The 20398-nt window shown below is 46.8% G+C and overlaps 1 protein-coding gene across 5 annotated transcripts in view; it reads right to left on the bottom strand.

Annotated features, from left to right (window-relative positions):
* The window catches only part of Ppp4r1 (protein phosphatase 4 regulatory subunit 1), a 56043-nt gene extending 41451 nt beyond the window's left edge, over positions 1–14592 (bottom strand). For 2 of the 5 annotated variants that reach the window (XM_028873980.2, XM_028873982.2), the window contains exons 1-2: positions 13809–13904; positions 13591–13635 (exon numbers count right to left, since the gene is read on the bottom strand). In XM_028873980.2, coding sequence (XP_028729813.1) covers positions 13591–13635; positions 13809–13815 — 52 coding nt within the window. In that variant the 5' untranslated portion in view covers positions 13816–13904. Of the gene's footprint in view, positions 1–9196; positions 9257–13590; positions 13636–13808; positions 13905–14280; positions 14316–14559 lie in introns of those variants that run through there. The other 3 variants (XM_037210174.1, XM_037210173.1, XM_037210176.1) reach the window with 3 other exon arrangements.
* Positions 14593–20398: the final 5806 nt, after the last annotated feature.

Here is a 20398-nt window from a genome sequence, read left to right as displayed (position 1 = left end):
CAGCCTGGTCTACCAAGTGAGTTCCAGGAAAGGCGCAAAGCTACACAGAGAAACCCTGTCTCGAAAAACCAAAAAAAAAAAAAAAAAAGAGCTCATGTTGTAACCTTTAAAAAATATCAGATATAATACACACATATGAAAATGTCACTAAAACCTACCACTACTACTGTGTAAGAGTCCTTTGTCCCATCCCCAGACCTGCAAAGAATAATTATAGTATATCCTGTAGCATATTATAAGGTTTGATTCCACTATTTTGAGTGGTTCTTAGCATAGAGTACAAGATCTTTATATATGCTTGCTGTTATTAACATGACAAAACCAAGTCTAGTTCCTCCATAACAACCTTGTACTTCCATGGTGGGAGGGGCCAAGAGAAACTGCTGGTACAAGCTAACAATCATTTGAAAATTCTAACCAACTTCTTCACTCCAGCCTTGTTTGTTTGTTGTTTTAATCTCTCTGCCCTCGGCTGCTGCAGGAGGAGAGGAGTTGATTGACAGCTTAGCTGTTTAAAATCAATATGAGAAGCACTTGAGATTAAAGCAATGTGAGCAAGGTACTTGCTACAGTTGGGAGCTAAAACTGCTCTTGAAGGAAGCAACAAAGTAGATGAAGAAAGTGGATCAGAAACAGCGTAAAACTGTGTGAGTGGAGGTGAGATTACAACAATAGAGCAGTGAGACTTTGCCTTCAAAGACTGTTTCTTTTTATAAAAAATAAAATAGAATCCAAAGCCCTAATCTCAAAAAAAAAAAGAGTCCTGTGTCACATATACCCTGAAGGATCGCACAGCGAGTGGGATCTTTCCATAACACAGCATCAGGTCTTACGGGCAAATGCAAACCGACAGGTTTCCGACACAGTCTCCACAGTCTTCTTCTGAAATAGTGCATTAACTTTAAACTTTTAAACACTGATTCACTTCTTATGTGCATGAGGGTGTATGTGTGCAGGTATATATGCATGTGTGTGAGGCCAGAGGACAACTGGTAAGAGCCAGTTCTCTCCCTCCACCAAGCTTGGCAGCAAGTGCCTTTACCCACTTACACCCCACTGTGTGCAGTGCTGGAAGGCGAACATACGACAACACTAAGAACATTAACTAGAAATTAATTCTCCGCCTAGAACACTAACTGTAAATAGGTGGTAATACAAATTAAAGATGAAAATTATAATCTGGAAATAATCTTTAAAACATACAAAAAGGTGCCAGGTGGTGGTGGCACACGCCTTTAGTCCCAGCACTTGGGAGGCAGAGGCAGGCGGATCTCTGTGAGTTCGAGGCCAGCCTGGTCTACAGAGCGCGATCCAGGACAGGAACCAAAACTATACAGAGAAACGCTGTCTCAAGAAAAAAAAAAAAAAAAAAAAAGACTACCAGGCAAAAGGAACACTGAGCTACTGTCCGTCAACAAAACCTCTTTCTTTTCTTCTTTTTTTTTGAGACAGTGTAAGTCAGGCTGGCCTCAAACTTACTATGTACAGCCCTGGTGATCCCTGCCTGCACTTGGGAGGCTGAGGCAGGAGGGTCATGATTTGGAGGCCTTTATTGGCTACAAGTGTCCTAATCAAATAGAATGGACTCCCAATAGGAGCCTAGACATTCCCATCTCCAAGCCCATTGAAAACCGCTGTCAGTGTTAGACTGAACACATACATCCCTCCAATTCTGGAGCATGAGAAAAATAGTTTGTTATCATTTTAAAACCCAGGAAAGAAGATGACAAAGCAAAGAAATAACAAGAATATTTATGTTAACAATGGAGTACTTCTCTGTATAAAAAAAAAAAATCATAAACTCACCCTTGCTGTTCATACAAAGAGCACCCCTAAGCCACACCCACCTCCTGGCACTTAACAGAAATCCAAGTAGTTGGAAACATCCCAATTTTTAGTCTTTTAAAAGAAAGTATGACCAAAAATGTAGAAGTGTAAAAGCTAGAAAGCAGTAGTATAAAAATCTAAACCGGGTCCAGGTTTAGCTCTCAGGGTCCTGCCACTTATGAACTATCTGGTTGAACTTGACCAATTACTTACTTAGAGATTTTATCATTTACAAAGGACTTGTTTATGCTTTTTTTTCAGACAAGGTCTAGTCATATAATAAATAAGAACTTACTATGTACAACTGTGCCTTGAACTTGTAACAATGCCCCTGCCGCTGCCTCCTCCATCTCTACGCTGGTGTGCTCACTACACTGAGGGGCCATCAAGACTTTGAAGGCCTACAACAACAATGTCGGCTATAAAGTATCTGATAGAGCCCATAAATATCAGACCTCTCCACTCCCACAACTCTGCATTTAAAACTGTTACTAGAGACACAAAATTTCAATGTACCTTCTGTGTTTTCATTAATCCTGCAAGACCAGTAAGTAGGATAGCACCTGAGCAGCAGTAGTGGCAGGGATGGACCAAATGATTAAAAAAAAAGGCTAAAGGTCAACCTCAGGAGGTAATATCTGAGACCGCACATGTGTATGTGGGTACATACAACCTACTTTTAGTTGGCCCGATCAGGAAATGAAACCAGTTTTTTTTTTTTTGGGGGGGGGGGTGATTGGAGCTTGAGGAACAGAACAAAAAGAGGTTCTTTTAAGCAAAAATCCAAAAGGTGGTGCTCCCCTTTAAAGCCAGCACTTGTGAAGCAGAGGCAGGTGGATCTTTTAGGTTGGAGGCCAGCCTGGTCTAGTGAGTTCCAGGACAGCCAGGGCTATGCAGAGACCCTGTCCAAAACCAAAAACAAAATGATGGCTCAAATCTCTGTTTCAGTGCAGGGCTTTTGAAGGACAAAGCCTGAGATGCCAAACCTGAGGTCTATTTTCATGACAGATGTGAGAGATGCATTTTTCACTTGTCTAAAGAAACGAGTACGGGCTGGAGAGATGGCCATGAGGTTAAGAGCATTGACTGCTATCCCAGAGGACCCAAGTTCAATTCCCAGGACCCGCATGGCAGCTCACAACTGTCTGTAACTCTAGTTCCAGGGGACCTGACAACCATGGCAAAACACCAATGAACATAAAATAGAAGTAAGTAAATAAAAAAAAAAAAAGAAAGAAACTAAGAAATCCACTAAACTGGGAATTTTACATTCTTTTTCCTTCCTGATCACTTTCCATTTTTACCACATAATTTTGTCCCAATATACGTTTATGCTTGAGATTGTTTCTCTGTACCAGAGAGGAGGAATGTGAATTTCCAGGCTGGGAGATGACGCAGTGAGTGAAGCCTTGCTGTACAACAGGGGGACCCAAGTTTGGATCCCAGCAACCCCATGAAGAGCCAAGTGAGGTCAGTCTCTGTACTCTCAATGCCAGTCTAGTCAAAGCCAGCTCCAGATTCTGTGGGAAACCTCATCTCAGAAATAAGGCAAGGAGTGACAGAGAAAGAAACGGCCCTCTGATCTCCACACATGCTGTACATGTGCAAACACGCACATAACACACACAGATTTTCTTCAACCGTACAACTTCAATGTTTGTTTTCATGATTGCTCTTCCTGTTGACCATCTAGAATATATCACAAATTATGACAAACAGTAAACAAACAAGTTTTTACTGAAAAGGCGTCAGCTTTTGTCAACATAGCACAAACTAGAGTTAGCTGAGAGGAAGGACTCTACACAAGAGCGTCTCTCTGATAGGGTGTGGATGATTAGATGTGGAACACTTTTTAATGACTGCTTACATTGCAGTGTAAGACTACAGAACCCAAGAGCACTGGCGGCCCTCCCTGAGGTCCCGAGTTCAATTCCTAACACCCACATGGTGGCTCACAACCATCTACAACGAGATCTGGCGCCCTCTTCTGGCCCAGAGGCATACATGCAGGCAGAACACTGTGTACATAATAAATAAATAAATCTTAAAAAAAAAAAAAAAAGCCAGGTGGCCCTGGTGCATTCCTTTAGTCCCAGCACTCGAGAGGCAGAGCCAGGCGGATCTCTGTGAGTTCTAGGCCAGCCTGGTCTACAGAGCAAGATCCAGAACAGGCACCAAAACTACACAGAGAAACTCTGTCTCCAAAAAACAAACAAAAAAGAATAAATACAGAACCGGGGCTGGAGAGGGGACCAGCAGCAAAGAGCAATTGGTTCTTCCAGAGAACTCACAATCAGGTCCCGGTACCCTTATCAGATGAATGACAACCATCTTTAATTCCAGTCCAGGCACGGCACCGGTTTTGGTCTTGATGAAGGCGAGGAGTGTTGCAGAATGCTTTCATCAGACATGACACAGCCATTTCACTCATGAACTCACAGTAGCTGTGCTCACACCAACACAAGACCGGGCCTGTCAACATTCTGTTAGGGAAGGTGGAGCTCACAGGTCACACCCTTCCCTGAGGAGTTTACAAGCAGTTAACAGTAGCTGGGTGGTGAGGGACTCCTGAGCCTCAATCCACCTGGAGCTACTGGCAGTTAATGGTTCCTGGGGGAGGCGGGCCACACCCCTCACCCTTGCTCACAGAAGCAGCCTTAAGGCAAGTCAATGGCTGCCGCCCCAAAGGCATAAAGCAGACTAGTATAACATGTATGAAATTATTACAAAAGTATTAAGACGTAGAGCTTTAATATGTTTTAACAAATAAACATAGCAAGAAACAATCAGGGAAGTCAGGCTCCCTTGCAGAGCATGCAGAGTCCCAGTTAGTCAGTATGACCGACTCAGGACAGCCAACAGTACACTCCAACACCTCCAGGGGAAAGTCAGCCCTGGGTGAAGAGTGCCAGACATCCATCACTCCTCCACTCACCACAAGAAGGAAGCCTGCATCTTTACAGTGCGGAAATCTGGCTCTAGCTGGAGAGCTTCTCTCCTGGTCCCACCAACCCCGCCCCCCACAGTCCCACGACCTACGTATAAAATAATCACTCAGACCCTTATATTATTTAAACTGCTCGGCCATTAGGCCTACTCTTACTCTTATACTTATACTCAGCCCATTTCTGTTAATCTATATGTTGCCACGTGTTCCCTGGCTTTACCTGTTGTCTCTACATGATGTTCCCTGAAGGGCAGCTGGTGTCTCCTTCCTCTGTCTTCCTCTCCTTTTCCTCTCTCTTCTCTGCTAGTCCCGCCTATACTTCCTGCCTGGCTACTGGCCAATCAGTGTTTTATTTATACAGAGTGATATCCACAACATCTGGCAGCCATTACTTCACCTCCAACAAAAACAGAGAGGCCGCAGTGCTGAGAAAACAAATTACCACACCAGTCTTGCCAAAAAGCAAACAACTAGACCGAAGTCAGGGGAGGTATAGACAACTAGACGGAGTCAGGGGAGGTATAGACAACTAGACGGAGTCAGGGGAGGTATGGACAACTAGACGGAGTCAGGGGAGGTATAGACAACTAGACGGAGTCAGGGGAGGCGTGGACAACTAGATGGAGTCAGGGGAGGCGTGGACACCTAGCATAGACTCCTAAATGCCGGTGTCTCTGGGCACAGTATCACACACACCTTAATCAGATTCTCAGAACCAAAGGCTGGAAGATGGCAAGTCTGAGGTCAACGTGGGCTACAGCAGTTCTGGTCAGCTTACATACATAGGAAACACTTGACTAAAATAAAAATAAAATAGCTAAACTCAACTGAAAAATAAAGCGTATGTGCCATCACAGGAAGTGAGCTCTGAGAAAACAGAAACAAGACAAGTGCAGTGTGGACTTCAATTAGCCCGTTACCATGAAGGATGGATAAGATTGGACAATGGATGCATTTCAATACGGACTACACACACCAGGATTCTATCAATGCCACATTTTTCAGAGCGAAGAGCCTATGTCTAGTAGAGAACGCCTTTGCTCTTAGGAGATGAGGACTAAAGGTAACCATTTATTCCTGAAAGGCTCACCCCAGAAATTAGAGTAACACCTAGACTGTATGTTGTCTGTTTGTGTAATTATGTGGGAGAAGGCAGAGCCGCCGAGGAGTGTTACTGATGGCTGGACACAGGCGGGGTTCAGTCCACAAAGTCCTGTGTTTGTGCCGCTTCTGTGTCAGAGTAAAGACCCAGAACTATGGAGTTTAATTTTAAAATAAATCATATGAAACAAATCAGGATTTTGTCCTAATTTAGCTTGCTCAGAAAAGTAAAGGTCTACCTCAGTGGATCTATCAAAGTTATATAAAGATAGCTGGGCGGTGGTGGCCCACGCCTTTAATCTCAGCACTTGGGAGGGAGAGCCAGGCGGATCTCTGTGAGTTCAAGGCCAGCCTGGGCTAAAGAGTGAGTTCTAGGAAAGGTGCAAAGCTACACGGAGAAACCCTGTCTCAAAAAAACAAAACAAAACAAAAGTTATATAAAGATACCAAAAGCTGGGACTGGAGAGATGGCTGATTTATTAAAAGCACTGGTTGCTCTTCCAGAGGTTCTGAGTTCAATTTCCAGCAACCACATGGTGGCTCACAACCATCTGCATGAGATCTGATACCCTCTTCTGGCATGCAGGCAGAGCATTATATACATAATAGATAACCTTAAAATAAAAAAGACACCAGGCTCACCCTTTGAACCCAGCACTCAGGAGACAAAAGGAGGCGGATCTTTGTGAGTTCAAGCCCAGCCTGGGCTACAGCGTAAGTTTCAGGAAAGGTGCAAAGCTACACAGAGAAACCCTGTCTCGAAAACAAAACAAAAAAAAGGTACCAAAGGCCTACTATGTGCTGGGGGCTTAGCTATGGATAAAAATGTGGGGCTGGAGAGATGGCTCAGAGGTTAAGAGCACTGACTGCTCTTCACTGCTCTTCCAGAGGTCCTGAGTTCAACTCCCAGCAACCACATGGCTCACAACCATCTGTAATGAGTTCTGATACCCTCTTCTGGCCTGCAGGGATACATGCAGACAGAACACTGTATACATAATAAATAATCTTTAAAAATAAAAAAATAAAAAATAAATGTGTCAGACCCTGGATTTTACAAAAAAGGAGTCAGTAAACCATGGCCAGCAAGCCGAAACAGTTCCATCTTCAACTTTTGTAAATAATGTTTTATTGGGAAACATCTATGTGTATGCATTTATACAGGCACTTTTACTATTTCATGGTAGATCTGAGCAGCTACAAAAGCAGCCATAAGTTAACAAAACCTACTGCTTAGACTATCTGACAAATTATAGACTAGCTTAGTGATGTAGCAAAAACATAATAAGTCACTTTTGGGGGGAAAATACTAATTTTTTGAGGCAGGGAATCTATTATGTAGCTTTGGCTGTGTTAGAACTCACTATATAGACTAGACTGGCCTCAAACTCAGAGCTCCACCTGCCTCTGCCTGGGATTAAAGGGGTGTGCTATCATGCCTGTCTTTTGTTTGTTTGTTTGTTTTGTTTTTGGTGCTGGGGATGGAACCCAGAGCCTGACACACGCTAGGTGAGTGCTCTACCACGGAGCTACAACCCCTGCCCAAACACTGATTTAAAGAGACAGATCTGAAAAGCACGTGATTCAGTCCTTACATACAGCCTCTGGCAACGAAGTCCAATTGTCAAATCTGAATTTGAACTTTGCAGTAACATGCAAGATGTTTATTAGAACATATTAAAGTTAGTGAAGTACTGACTGCCACTATGTCTTTAGAAATGTTTTTTATGAGTAATTGAAACACTATCCACCCAGGTGGTGGTGACACATGCCTTTAATCCCAATTCTTGGGATCTCTGTGAGCCAGCCTGGTCCACAGAGTGAGTTCTAGGACAGCCAGTGCTACACAGAAAAAAACTGGTCTCAAACAAACAAAAACCACACAAACAAAACCACCACATCAAACCACTATCCTAGAGCACAGTTCACAGGTGAACTTGAGGCAAGAGGTTTTTGATTTTTTTTTACATTTACTGATGTATTTTGTATGTGCATACCCACTCAAGTCCAGTGGTCAGAGGACAGACAGCCTATGGGAGCTGGTTCTCCTCTTCTACCCAGTGGTCCTGGACCCTGCACCCAGGCAGTCAGGCTCAGGGCAGCTGCCTCTTCACCACTGACGCATCTCACCAGACCACACTGTCAGGTTGTGAGACAAAGGCCAGGTCTAGAATTTTCTGTTGTGTAGCCTAGACGGCCTCAAACTCAGTATCCTCCAGCCTCAGCCTCCCTTGCTCTGGGACCACGGTATGCATCTCCACACTTGGTAAGGCTACGAATAACCTATGGCACTACGGACCTTCCACGTCCACAGACTTAGTTGGCATCCATGAATAATGAATGGGGTAGGGAGCTTGCTTCTATATTGAACACATACAAATTTTTTTTGTCATTATTCCTGAAATAACACAACCCAACAACTATCTGTATTAGATATTATAAGACACGTAGAGATGATTCAAAGTATGCACAAGTTATAAGCAAAGGTGTCATTTGGTAAAGAGACTTCCTCACATGCTAAGGGTAAACCAACCCTCTTGGGGTACTGATCGAGGACTGTAACTAGGTACACAGAAAGCGAGTTACCATGATCATGCCTTCTAACTGCTGCTTGATAGAGAAACACATGGCAACCAAACAAGGACTCTCAGGTGTGTGTCACCATGGGTTCCCCTCAGTGAGAAGACATTCCCCTTATAGTGTTATTAGCCCAATTACTTTGGTTACTAATCCTTTTATCCATGGGCAGTTCATAAAAAATGTGAACAAACCCAGATCCAAATCACCATAAACTCCCATCAAGTCAGTGTTAAACAAATGAGTTATTTCCACCACAACACAGCTGACATATTCAAATGTAAGCATGCTCTACATTAAACCTGGCTGTGACCATACAGATGCAGGTCAGCATTAACACTCGTATCTCCTGCTTCCTCCTCCCCCTCCCTCAGAACGCACATTAAAAGGGAGGAGCGAAACCTAGATTGAGTGGAGGGAACATAATAGATAGTTCATCTGCTTCTGGGTATGTCTAAATTTTCACCCTAAAATAAGTTTTTAAATCAAAAAACCATATTGAAAACGAAAAATGTGCAATCTTCTTATTATTTGACAAAAATCTAACACTTATTCCTAGTTTCCAAAAGACTCTCAGCAAACTTTAGGGACCTCCAGCCTGATACAGGGAGGACATCAGCGAGAAGCCAGAGGAACGGGCTCAGAAAGGAATACAGCTCGCTCCAGATGAATCACTTCTGTCCTCTGCTTTAACACCCCCACAACCCCCCCAAAAAAGAACATAAAAGGATTCTAAAACCTTACCAATGGAAAAACCTGTGAAATGTCACACTCCACACCCGGCTCCAAAAGCTCAACCTCGTGCTTTGTTACTGTTAAAACAAGAGTAGAATCTCAGCTAGACTCCCTGGCTCCACAGCATCCCTCTGGAAACTAATCCCAAGTAGCATCCTAGATTAATGCTATAACTAGGCAATTTAAATCACAGTATTTTATTTATTTTAAATTTTTTAAAATTATGTGCCTGGGGCCTGGCAGTGGTGGCGCACACCTTTAATCCCAGCACTCGGGAGGCAGAGGCAGATGGCTCTCTGTGAGTTCGAGGCCAGCATGGTCCAGGACCGGCTCCAAAGCTACAGAGAAACCCTGTCTCAAAAAACAAAACAAACAAAAAAAAATTATGTGCCTGGGTGTTTTGCCAGGATGTGTCTGTGTGCTACCATGCCTAGTGCCCATGGAGGCCTAAAGAGGGTGTTGGATTTCCTGGAACTGGAGTTACAGCTGGTTCTGAGTCACCATGTGGGTGCTAGGCATTGAACCTGGGTCCTCTGGTCGCTCCAGCCCCCAAATAAGGTGTTTTAAGAAAGAAGTCCTAGGTTAAAGTTCCACGTGAATTTAGGGAGTTTGGCCCCAGGAGTGTCTATGGACTTCATCAGCAGCAGAGGACCAGCAGAGGACCATGGCACTGTAGGAAGATCATCTCCTTGGACTACTGTAATCTACCGTGTTTACTTCAGTGTGTTACTTTTTTGTTTGTTTGTTTTTCGAGACAGGGTTTGTCTGTGTAGTTTTGGTGCCTGTTCTGGATCTCGCACTGTAGACCAGGCTGGCCTCGAACTCACAGAGATCCACCTGGCTCTGCCTCCCGAGTGTTGGGATTAAAGGCATGCGCCACCACCGTCCGGCCAGTGTGCTACTTTTATAAGTCTAAATTTTAATCAAGCTCCTACAGTCAATTTCTAGCCACATTAACAACCTTTACTGCACCTGTAAGTCCTAGAGCTCATCCATTTCAGGAACTTAGCAACATCAAATTGTACCTTTGGAAAACTGACAATAAACTGCCTAAGCATTTCTCTAAAAATCTATAATTATGTATTGATTCCATTATTCAAGAAAGATAATCTTAAATTTTTTACTCTGAAATCTGCTGAGGCATCCTCTATTCAAATGGAGTCAATTGTTTGACTTCCCTTTGAAACTGAAAGTGTTTTACACAATATAGTACTGAAAAGTTTCCAACATAAAAATGCATTTTTATTATATTATTTCCCTAAAATTAATTGTAATATAGTCTAATAATGACTGTATTTACCTTTATGGCCTTTTCATAAATGATACAATACATACATTTTTCAGTTATTATGACTGAAGTAACTTTTTTTTGCCAAAGGTTGCAGCTAAATCTGCCTTTGATAAACTTTCTCCCACTCTAACAATTTTCTACAGACTTAGGGACCTGAAACCAATGATAAGACCTGGTTCCCACCTGGGTCCTCTCTCGGTCTCCTCCAACATGCCTAGGCCATGCATCTAGAGAGACAACCAAGATTCTTGGGCCTGACCACAGAATAATTTTCTCCCATCACAAGGGCAGCTCAGCCGGCTGCTGGAGGACTCGAGGTACTGGAGGCTGCCCTCCACAAAAGAGAAATCCATGCGCGCAAGCCTCTACTACCCCGTTCTCAACCTGTGGGTCGGGTTGCACATGACCGTTTGTCAGGAGTTGAGAAAACAGAGGTATTTACATCATAATTCACAACAGTAGCAAAATTACAGTTATGAAGTGGCAACAAAAATAATTTTATGGCTGGGGGTCATTACAACATGAGGAACTGTATTAAAGGGTCACAGCATTAGGAAGGCTGAGAACCACCACCGCTCTCTGGGAAAAGCCTTTTTAATTATCTCTTTACCAGCCATCTCCTCTCTATGTGGGCACTATAGTCAGATTCTCCTCACTCTTTCTCCCTTCACAAGAGATCACAGTGGTCAAAGACACTCTGTTCTGAACATCCTGGGAAAAGGTATTAACTTGTAAAGACTTTAGCAACCAAGAAAACCCAGCAATTTCTCTACGAACGTCTTCAACCAAATTATAAATAGCTAGTAAACCACTTGTACCTTCAAATACGTAATGTTTTATCTTAAATAGAGAACTAAACCTTAAAAAGGCAAACTGCAAGCATTTAGCATCATTTTTGATTTATAACATTTTATGATTTTATAACATCATGTTATGAATGATGATGTAAGGTAGGGGGCTTTTTTTATACCCGTCCCAATGACAAGACCCAAAGTGCCCCTTGCCAAGACTGCAACAAGGCACGCGGCTGGCACCTTCCTGGCAGCAAGCACTCTTGAGAGCCTCCCACAGACCACTAGAGGGCTCGAGGTGTGCCCATCCCTTCTACAGCTCCCTTTCAGACCCAGCAGCCCCCCAGCCTACTGCTGAATACTTCCTCCAGACTGTGCTCCCCAACAGCCACGGAGAAAGTGCACTGTGCCTCTTCAGGGTGGGTGGAGCCTAACTTAAAGAGGATGAACCCTCAGATGCTCCTGCTCCAGACAGCCACGAAGACCTACACTTCATAGGAACAAGAAGCCCCTGCCTCAAGATAACATAATCAAGGCCACATCTCCAATCCTAACCCTGCAAGAGATCTAAAATCAATAGGTGCTTTGATTAATAGCTGAAGCATGCTACTAGGCCAATAAGTGACCTAAGTGGGAAAAAATTAAACATAGAAGCCGCTTTTTACTGTGTGTACTTCCTCTTAAGAGAGCTACTTTAGAAAACAGTACCCTGTACCCCCAAACAGATTCAGCAACAGGTAAGGCTGATGTGACTCACTGGCTTTATAGACACTCTTCCGAGAAGCCTTCTGTGCAGGTTAGTTTTACGTCAAGGTAGAGAAATCCCAGACAAGGGCACCCACCCCCTTATCTGGCAGCAGGCAAGCCTGTAGGGCACTTTCTTAGTGACAGATGTAGGCGGACCCAGTCTAAGGTAGTATCATCGCTGGGTCCTGGTGCTATAAGAAAGGAGGCTGAGCAAGCCAGAAGGAATAAGCCAGTAAGCAGCACTCCTTCAAGGCTTTTGCATCATCTCCCCACTCCAGGTTCCTGCCCTGACTTCTTTCTGTGATGAACTGTGATGTGGAAGCATAAGCCAAACAAACCCTTTCCTGCCCAAGTTGCTTTTGGTCATGGTGTTCCATCACAACGATAGACACCCCAACTGAGACCTTTCTCAACAATACATCTCCCTTTGCTCAGAACAGGAATTTAAATTGGGCAAAGAAAACCATACCAGACAACGATAAGGACTATCTACATAGTATCTGGAAGAACAATTCCAACTATGGCATCTCTGGATTACCTGCGCAGGTATTAAACCACACTTCCGGGTCTGGGCAAGATTTCCTCTAACTAGACAGAGCTTGTTCCACAGTAATCAGCTCAACTCTGCATAGTTTTCTGTCCCCTTAAGTCTCCCCACGATCTACGCTTAATACATTTTCAGCAGTCTTTATTCCTAAAATGTATTTCAAAATCTAGTGATTTAATTTTTCATAAGTCACTATCTGCATTAGCAGTAGAAATCATTTTTAGTTAAGTGTAATTTACAACTTCTTCCCACATCAACTTAGCTAACTCGTCGTCGTCTTTTCTGTCTCCAACCCATAGCATTTTCCGCTTAGAAAAATACATTCAAAATGAAAGATATCTTTCTAAATAATTCATTTCCTTCACTACAATGGAAACAATGTCCAAAAGTTGAGCACCTTTTTTTAAAAAAAAAAATGTACAAAAGAATCAACTCTTTAAAAACTTCAGTATCTCAACGAAACCTGCAATTTTAGCATTTAAGTATGCGGGTGAGCTTTGAAGATCCCGAATTAAAGAAATCTGCTCTCTGAACCTAAGTCACCGCAGCCTGCCAAGGCCACACCTTCTAACCACCCCGAAATCCCCAAATCCAATGTGTGAGTGGCGGTGAGGGGTGGGGGGGACCTAAGACGGCCCAGGGCTCAAGTAAAAGACCGGTCACTAATCTGCACACACTCGGGCGAGGGAACCCCAAGAGGGCGGGCCGGCAACACGGCACCGCCAGGGCGCAGCAGCCCCGGAGCGCTGCGGAAACACCTCCCGGCGCCGGCCGCCTCCTTCCTCGGGGCGAGGGTGCGGAAGACACTCAGGAAAAACACACCCATGTCCCCTCTCCGGCCTCCGCCCCACGGCTTCTGCTTCCCCAACAGCCGCCCCGCGGCCCGAGCCTGCGGGCGGGCGGCGGCCGGAGTCGGGCCACGCGGGCGTCCCCGGCTCGCCGGGGTCCCGAGTCGCTCGCCCGCCGCCCTCCGGGGCTGCCGGCCCGGGCCGCCCGCCCGTCCGCCGCCCGCCCGCCAGCCACTCACGTCCGTCCGCGTCCTCCGGCAGGTCCTCCTGGAGCAGCGAGAGGTCTGCGCCGGGGAGAGAAGAAAGGCCGGGTCAGCGTCCTGGGCCGGCGCCGCGCCCCAGCCGCCCGCCGCCCGCCCGGCGGCGTCTCCCCGCGCCGGCCTGTCCCGGGAGCCTCCGAGCGCGGGGAGCCGCCGCCGCCGTCGCCGCCGCCGCCCGGGGAACTGGGGCCACGTACCCGCCATCTTGTGCTCGCCCCCGCCTCCTCGTCTCCCGGGATCCCGCTCGGCGAGCCGCGCGAGCCGGGAGCCGGTGGGCGCGCGCGGGCCGGCGGGGCGCGCGCGGGGCGGGCCGAGGCCCGGGCCTGCGGCGGCAGCAGCGGCAGCGGCGGCGGCGGCGGCGGCTGTTCCCGGCCGCCCGCCCCGCGCCCCGCCCGTCGCCCGGCCGCCCACCCGCCTCCCGCGCCCGCCCGGCCGGCCCGGCCCGGCCCGGCCCCGAGGCGCGCTCCACCCGCGGCTAGAGGCGCCCTGGCGCCGTGCGTGCGGAGCGCGGCGCGAGCTGCCCGCCCGGGGACCTGCGGCGTGTGCCCGAGCCCCGGCGGGCGGGTCCCCGCGGCCCGCAGCTCTGTTGGGTCACCGGCCTCGCCCACCGCCGGCCGGCCGCCGCCCGCTCCGCCGCGCGCCGCCTAGCCGCCCGCGCCCCTCCCAGACCTGCTCGTGCGTCGCCGGCGGTCCGCGGCCGAGGCTCCCGCCTCCGGGTGGAGGAAGCGCCGCCTCCGCCCGCCCGCGCGGCCAGGCCTCGCGAGTGACTGAACAAAGCCCAGGCCCCGGCCGGACGACAGTTGAGTGACAAAAGTTCCGCCGCCGGCTCGCCCGCCCGATCGGCCGCCGCCCGGCCGCGGGCCTTTCCCGTGGCGGCTCGTTAAAGCCGCGGCACCCGCTTCGGAGCCCGCGCGCCGCTCGCCCGCCCGCCCGCTCGCCCGCGCTGACCCTGAGCGGCCGCGGGCGCGCGGGCCAGGCCGAGGCCAGCCACTCGGAGGTTCTTAGCCTTGTGGCCGCGGGGAGGATCGGCGAGGATACCTGCCCCCTCCGCCTCCCCGGGGAATGGCAGACTATCAGCGATCGAGCCCAGTGCTTGCTACCTTAGGGAATCGGGTGGCGGGGTGCCTGGGATTGGCGTGTCTTTATTTTATTTTTTATTTTTTGGTAATTGAGCGGCGCTTTTCTCGAGTGAAGTCTGTACCACGGATCTTACTCTTCCCTTTGTTTGAAGAGAGTTAAGTGGTTCTCTAGGGGTCCCACGTACAAAGTAGGGCAAAATCCAGGTTTTCTGACTCCCGCTCATTGTCCCATTTTTGAGAGTCTCAAGACTAGATCTAGCACCAGCAAGGTCTCCAAATGGTATTCCCCTAAAGCGGGACCACAAAACACCCATTTTCGTACCTGATGCCAGTTTGCGAGTCTGATATGAAAAGGGGGAGAATTTTTAAGTGTTCAGCATGTTCCTTTCTGTGCTGCCGTCCTAACTAAAGACAACATATTGGCATTTTAAAACATTGGAGGATCAGACCACGTAATCAGGTCCTCCGGAATGCATAAATCTGCTTAGGGAGAAAGTTACGCGTAGTTACCCCAACATCTCCCTTTTGGATATCACTTAACAGATAAAACACATTGTATAGCATGAATTGAAACTCCAAGAGACTAAAAAATAGACTCTGTAGCTCCAAAATATGTCGAATTTCTCAAATATGGAGTAATTAAAGACCAAAATTCCACATGCATTTCTTTCCTAGCAGAATTTACTTTGGTGAATTCAAATGACAGGAATTACAGATTAGAATGAGAAACCTTAGGTGCTTTTCAGGTTCTCTCTCTCTCTCTCTCTCTCTCTCTCTCTCTCTCTCTCTCTCTCTCTCTCTCTCTCTCTCCCTCCCTCCCTCCCTCCCTCCCTCTTCCTCTTTCTTTTCCTCTCCTTCCCCTCCCCACCCCTCCTCCCTCCCTCTTCCTCTTTCCTCTCTCTCCACACAGGGCCTCTGAAGTCAAGTGGGCCAGGCTTCCTAGACGGCCCCGCCAGGGATCTGCCTCCCCGGGACTGAGACCACAAAGAGTTTTGGGGCTTGAATTTAGATCCTGGTGCTGGCAAAGCAAACGCTTCACCAACTGAACTATCCCCTCAGCCCTTGTTTTCTCTCTTTAAGAAGGGTAGGGGACAGGGGTTTATTTGAGACAGGGACTCAGTACTTGCTGTGGCTGACCTAGAACTTACTAAGTAGATCATGCTGACCTTCAGATTTAGAGATTGGCCTGCATCTGTCTTCAAATGCTTGGAAGGTGTGCACCACCATGCCTGGCCCTTATTTTAAAAAGTCTTATTACTGTATCACCATCATACAAAATGGTAGGTCTCATTATGGTGTTTCATTCATATTTATTATACATTTTGGTCATAAACACTCATTACTGTTTCTAATGATTTTTTTTATCGGAAAATGAGAATAAATACATGATAAAAGTGCTTTTTAAAACAATGTCCTAGGATTTGTTTCTGGCCCGGTGGTAGTGGCACACTCCTTTAATCCAGCACTCAGGAGGCAGAGGCAGGTGGATCTCTGTGAGTTCGGGGCCAGCCTGGGCTACAGAATGAGTTCCAGGACATTCAAAACTGTTACACAGAGAAACCCTGTCTCCAAAAAAACCAAAAATAAATAAGTAAAAAGATTTGTTTCTGTTTGAGTCTGTGTCTGAAATCAGGTTGCCATGCTGTCCTCCGTCAAAGCCATTCCCAAGGAATGGAACTGTCTTGTGTGAAGGCAAATGTTTGAAATTGTTCTCATCCTTCAGACATTTTGCTTAATCCATTCAAGGCTGCCCCTAGAACCCTGTTAAATCTCCAAGTCAAGGGGGCATTTCCCAGTGTGAAATCTTAGCTTTTCCTTGTGTTTCCATAGTGTAGTTTTGTTTCCCAAAGGCCCAGGATCTCTTTACCTCAACTGAAGATGTGTTTTCTCATCCCAAAAAGAAAGAAGGGAGTGTTGCTAGAAGTCCTTTCCAGGGAGAGCCTTAAGCAATTCTCCCCCTCCTCTTCAGGTCCAAGGTCAAAGGGAGGCAGGATTCTGCCAAAGTTCACTTTGAGGAATCCATGAGTTTATTGGGCTTCTTTACAGAACGTGGGTGGTGCCTTACTTACAGGGTGTGGCTGCTCCTTGACAGGTCACACTTGGGAAGCCTTTACCCTGAGGGAGGAGGGCTTCTCCATAGGTGCATCTATGGGCCCCTCCTTCCCTAGCTGTCCCTGACCTAAACATTCTAGGCCCTTCCCAAGACCATGAGCAATTAAGGCCAGCTGCAAGCTCAGGTGAGGCCCCGTGGCCCTCCTTTACCCCTTAACGTGCATGCGAGTGTAAACAGTCAACCAGCCCAGCTGGCATGATGTTCGCAAGGGAACACAGCTCAACTCCGGAAACTGCTGGCTTTGGGGAAAAGGAAAGAACCAAGAGTGTCAGAAATGGGTAAAGAAAATTAACATTGTTGCTTAATCCACTACAATGCTGTTTACACACCCTGGTTTCTCTAATGGAATTAAATGTTTACAAAGAATGTGTGAGATGCCACAGCTCCGTGGGAATAACTACAGACTTCTTCAGTAGAGTCGATAAGAAACAGTTGGGAGGGGTGTTCATTGGGAGTATATAAAGTTCAGTCGTGGAATGCTTGCCTGTCAGTGCCGGGGCCCTGGGTTCCACCCTAGATACTGCAGCTAAAAAAGATGGGCCGGAGGCGGCAGCAGAAAAGACGAAGGTCCTGGAACTGAGCCCTGTCCAGAATGAGTCCTGTTAACTTTCAGGCTGTTCTTTCTCTGATTACAGGAGCTGGGTTATCAGAGAATAAGACCTGCCCTAAATGTGGGTGGGCACCATTCCTTGGTCCTGAGCTAAACATTGGCGGTTCCATTTCTCTTCTTCCTGATATGCCCACATGTGAGCAAAATCCCATTATCACAGCTTTGCTAAAGTGTTTTTTATGCGCTGTATTTGTGCACAGATGAACTTTAATATTTTTAGGTTTATTGTGTGTGTGCGCGCGCGCATGCGTACATACATGTGTGCGATGGTATGCACATGGAAGTCAGAGGACAACTTCCAGGAGTCTCTTCTGTCTTTCTACCAGGGGGTTCCAGCGATTGAATAAGGTTACCAAATTTGGCAGTAAGTGCCCTTAACTGCTTTGATGGTCCCAGTGGACAGGCTTTGTCTACTTTTGTCTTTGGTATGATCCAAACAAGATTTTTTTGTTTTTGTTTTTGTTTTTTGTTTTTTTTTTTTTGGTTTTTCGAGACAGGGTTTCTCTGCGTAGCTTTGCGCCTTTCCTGGAACTCACTCTGTAGCCCAGGCTGGCCTCGAACTCACAGAGATCCACCTGGCTCTGCCTCCCGAGTGCTGGGATTAAAGGCATGCGCCACCACCGCCCGGCCTCAAGAACACAGAGAAACCCTGTCTCAAAAAAACAAAAAAAACAAAACAAAACAAAAAAAACAAAAAAAAAAAACCCTCTGAAATCAGAGGTTTTCTTAACTTCTCATATGGACAGATAAGTACATGTGTGTCTGTTTAGCCCCAGACTCATTGAAAAAGGACTCAGTGTTAGGACTTCATTCATACTGAGTTATGAGCAGGAGGCTTTATGATAGAGATGGAATTTGAGTAGTTCCTTAAATGATAAGGTCCTACATGATGGGCTGAGAAAAGGCAAGTGTGAGGAGGGTGTCCTGTTGTTGGTTGTTTTGCTCTTTTGGAGACCCGCCACCCAGCTCCCAAATAAATCACACTTGGAGGCTTATTCCTAATTATACATGACTGGCCTTAGCTTGGCTTGTTTCTAGCCAGCTTTCCTTAAATTAGCCCGTCTATCTTTTGCCTCTAGGCTTTTCCTTTTCTATTCCTGTATACCTTTCTTTGTTTCTTACTCCGTGACTTGCTGTATAGCTGGGTCCTTCACCTTCTCTGGCTACTTCCTCTTCTAGATCTCTTCTCTCCCAGGTTTATCCTTCTATATAGTCTCTCTGCCTACTGGTCCAGCCTATTTCTCTCTCCTGCTTCACCATTGGCCGTCCAGCTCTTTGTTAGACCAATCAGGTGTTTTAGACAGGCACAGTAACACAGCTTCACACAGTTAAACAAATGCAACATAAACAAAAGTAACACATCTTAAAATAATATTCCCCAACAGTGTCAGAAGGCCTGCTAGGGAGTTTCGATTTCATCCTGTAGGTGAGTTATAACATCCTGTTATGAGTCAGCTCACGGCTCTTCGGCTCAGTTTAAATGAGAAATTATCAAGAAGCAAGCAGTGCCAACCAAGCCAAGAGTTCCTGGAGTGAAGAAGGGCTGTTGTCTGGTCTGTGCTCCTATACACTGGTGCAGAGTACGGAACAAGGTTCTTTTCACAACCTGCCTGGTCTCTGCTCTCAGCATTGAGTTCCATGCTGGGCTATCTGCTCATGTGCCCTTAGGTTCTCTGTGCATGGTGCACAGAAAGATGGCACATCCATGGTTCATTGCTGCCACCTGAGGACTGGCCTATGGCAGCCATCGGGCATTCTGCACACGGAGAGACTGAGGAAGAGGCCACAAGCTTGGCAGGAAGCCACTACCACCTGGACCTGGTTATCTGTGACTTATGTCCTGTGAAAATAGCTCCCATCCGGGAGGAAGGCCTTGGGGAGGGGTTCCCAGAGACCTTGAGACAGCACAAAAGTGGCAGCCATTTTTAGCACCCATTTTAAGCACATTTTATAAAGTACTTAAGAGAAAAGCTTGTCTGGCTGTTGGGTACCTTGTCGGTTATATACCACCGCTTTTTAAAAAGACGGACAGGGTTTCTCTCTGTAGCCCAGGCCTGGCTGTCCTGGAACTAGATCTGTAGTTCTGTAGACCAGACTGGCCTAGAACTTAGAGATCCTCCTGCCTCTGCCTCCTGAGTGCTGGGATTAACGATGTATGCCACCACCGCCTGGCTAGACTTTCAGCTTTTCAAACTGTGAACTAAACAAACTTCCTTTTTAAGGTTTGGGAGCCTCGGTGACAAGACACTGACTAATATAATGAACTTGTCACGAAGTAAGCAGAAAATAATAAAGAACATTTGCCCTTAAAAACCTGGAAGCTGCTTAGGATCCATCGTTCCAGAACATCCTGCTTCACAGCAGCCGTCCATCTTCCTTCGGGCTACAGCTTTATGCGTGTCCGCTGAGTGATCACAGAGATCTGGTTTTTTATGAGGTCATGTCAAAGTCTCCAGGTGGAGATGTGGATGAGGAAGAGAATAAACCCCTGAACATTTCTGGTTGACAGACTAGTGTTGCCATGAGGCAGAGAGGGAGACTTCACTATAATGAAGCCAGGTGTGGCAGTACATGTCCGTCATTCTAGCACCTGGGAGGCTGAGGCAAGACGAGTTCAAGAGCAGCCTCAGTTACACAGCGAGTCTGAGGCCACCCTGGGCTGCTCAAGATCCTGTCTTCAAAACAACCACCACAACAAAAACCTGAGCCCCAAACCATACCCACCCCTCAAGAAACTCGACTGCAGTGAGTTAGGAATGAGATAGTTTTGGGTGGGTCCTGGAGTTGAGAGGACAATCGGGTTGGAGGCATTCTCAGTGAGGAAAAGCCTGCACAGGGGACCTTGAAGGGAAACCTAGAAAACACCCGTGCATTTCAGACACCCAAAGGAGTGGAGAAGAGCAGAAATGAGAGATGTGCTAAAAAGATGAAGGCCGCAGGAGGGTGTCTTGTCTGCACCTGTCCTGGACACGGCCCTCTCACCTC

The sequence above is a fragment of the Peromyscus leucopus genome, chromosome 13 (assembly GCF_004664715.2).
Source record: "Peromyscus leucopus breed LL Stock chromosome 13, UCI_PerLeu_2.1, whole genome shotgun sequence".
Classification (NCBI taxonomy): domain Eukaryota; kingdom Metazoa; phylum Chordata; class Mammalia; order Rodentia; family Cricetidae; genus Peromyscus; species Peromyscus leucopus.
This window is presented reverse-complemented; position numbering and strand designations above follow the sequence as displayed.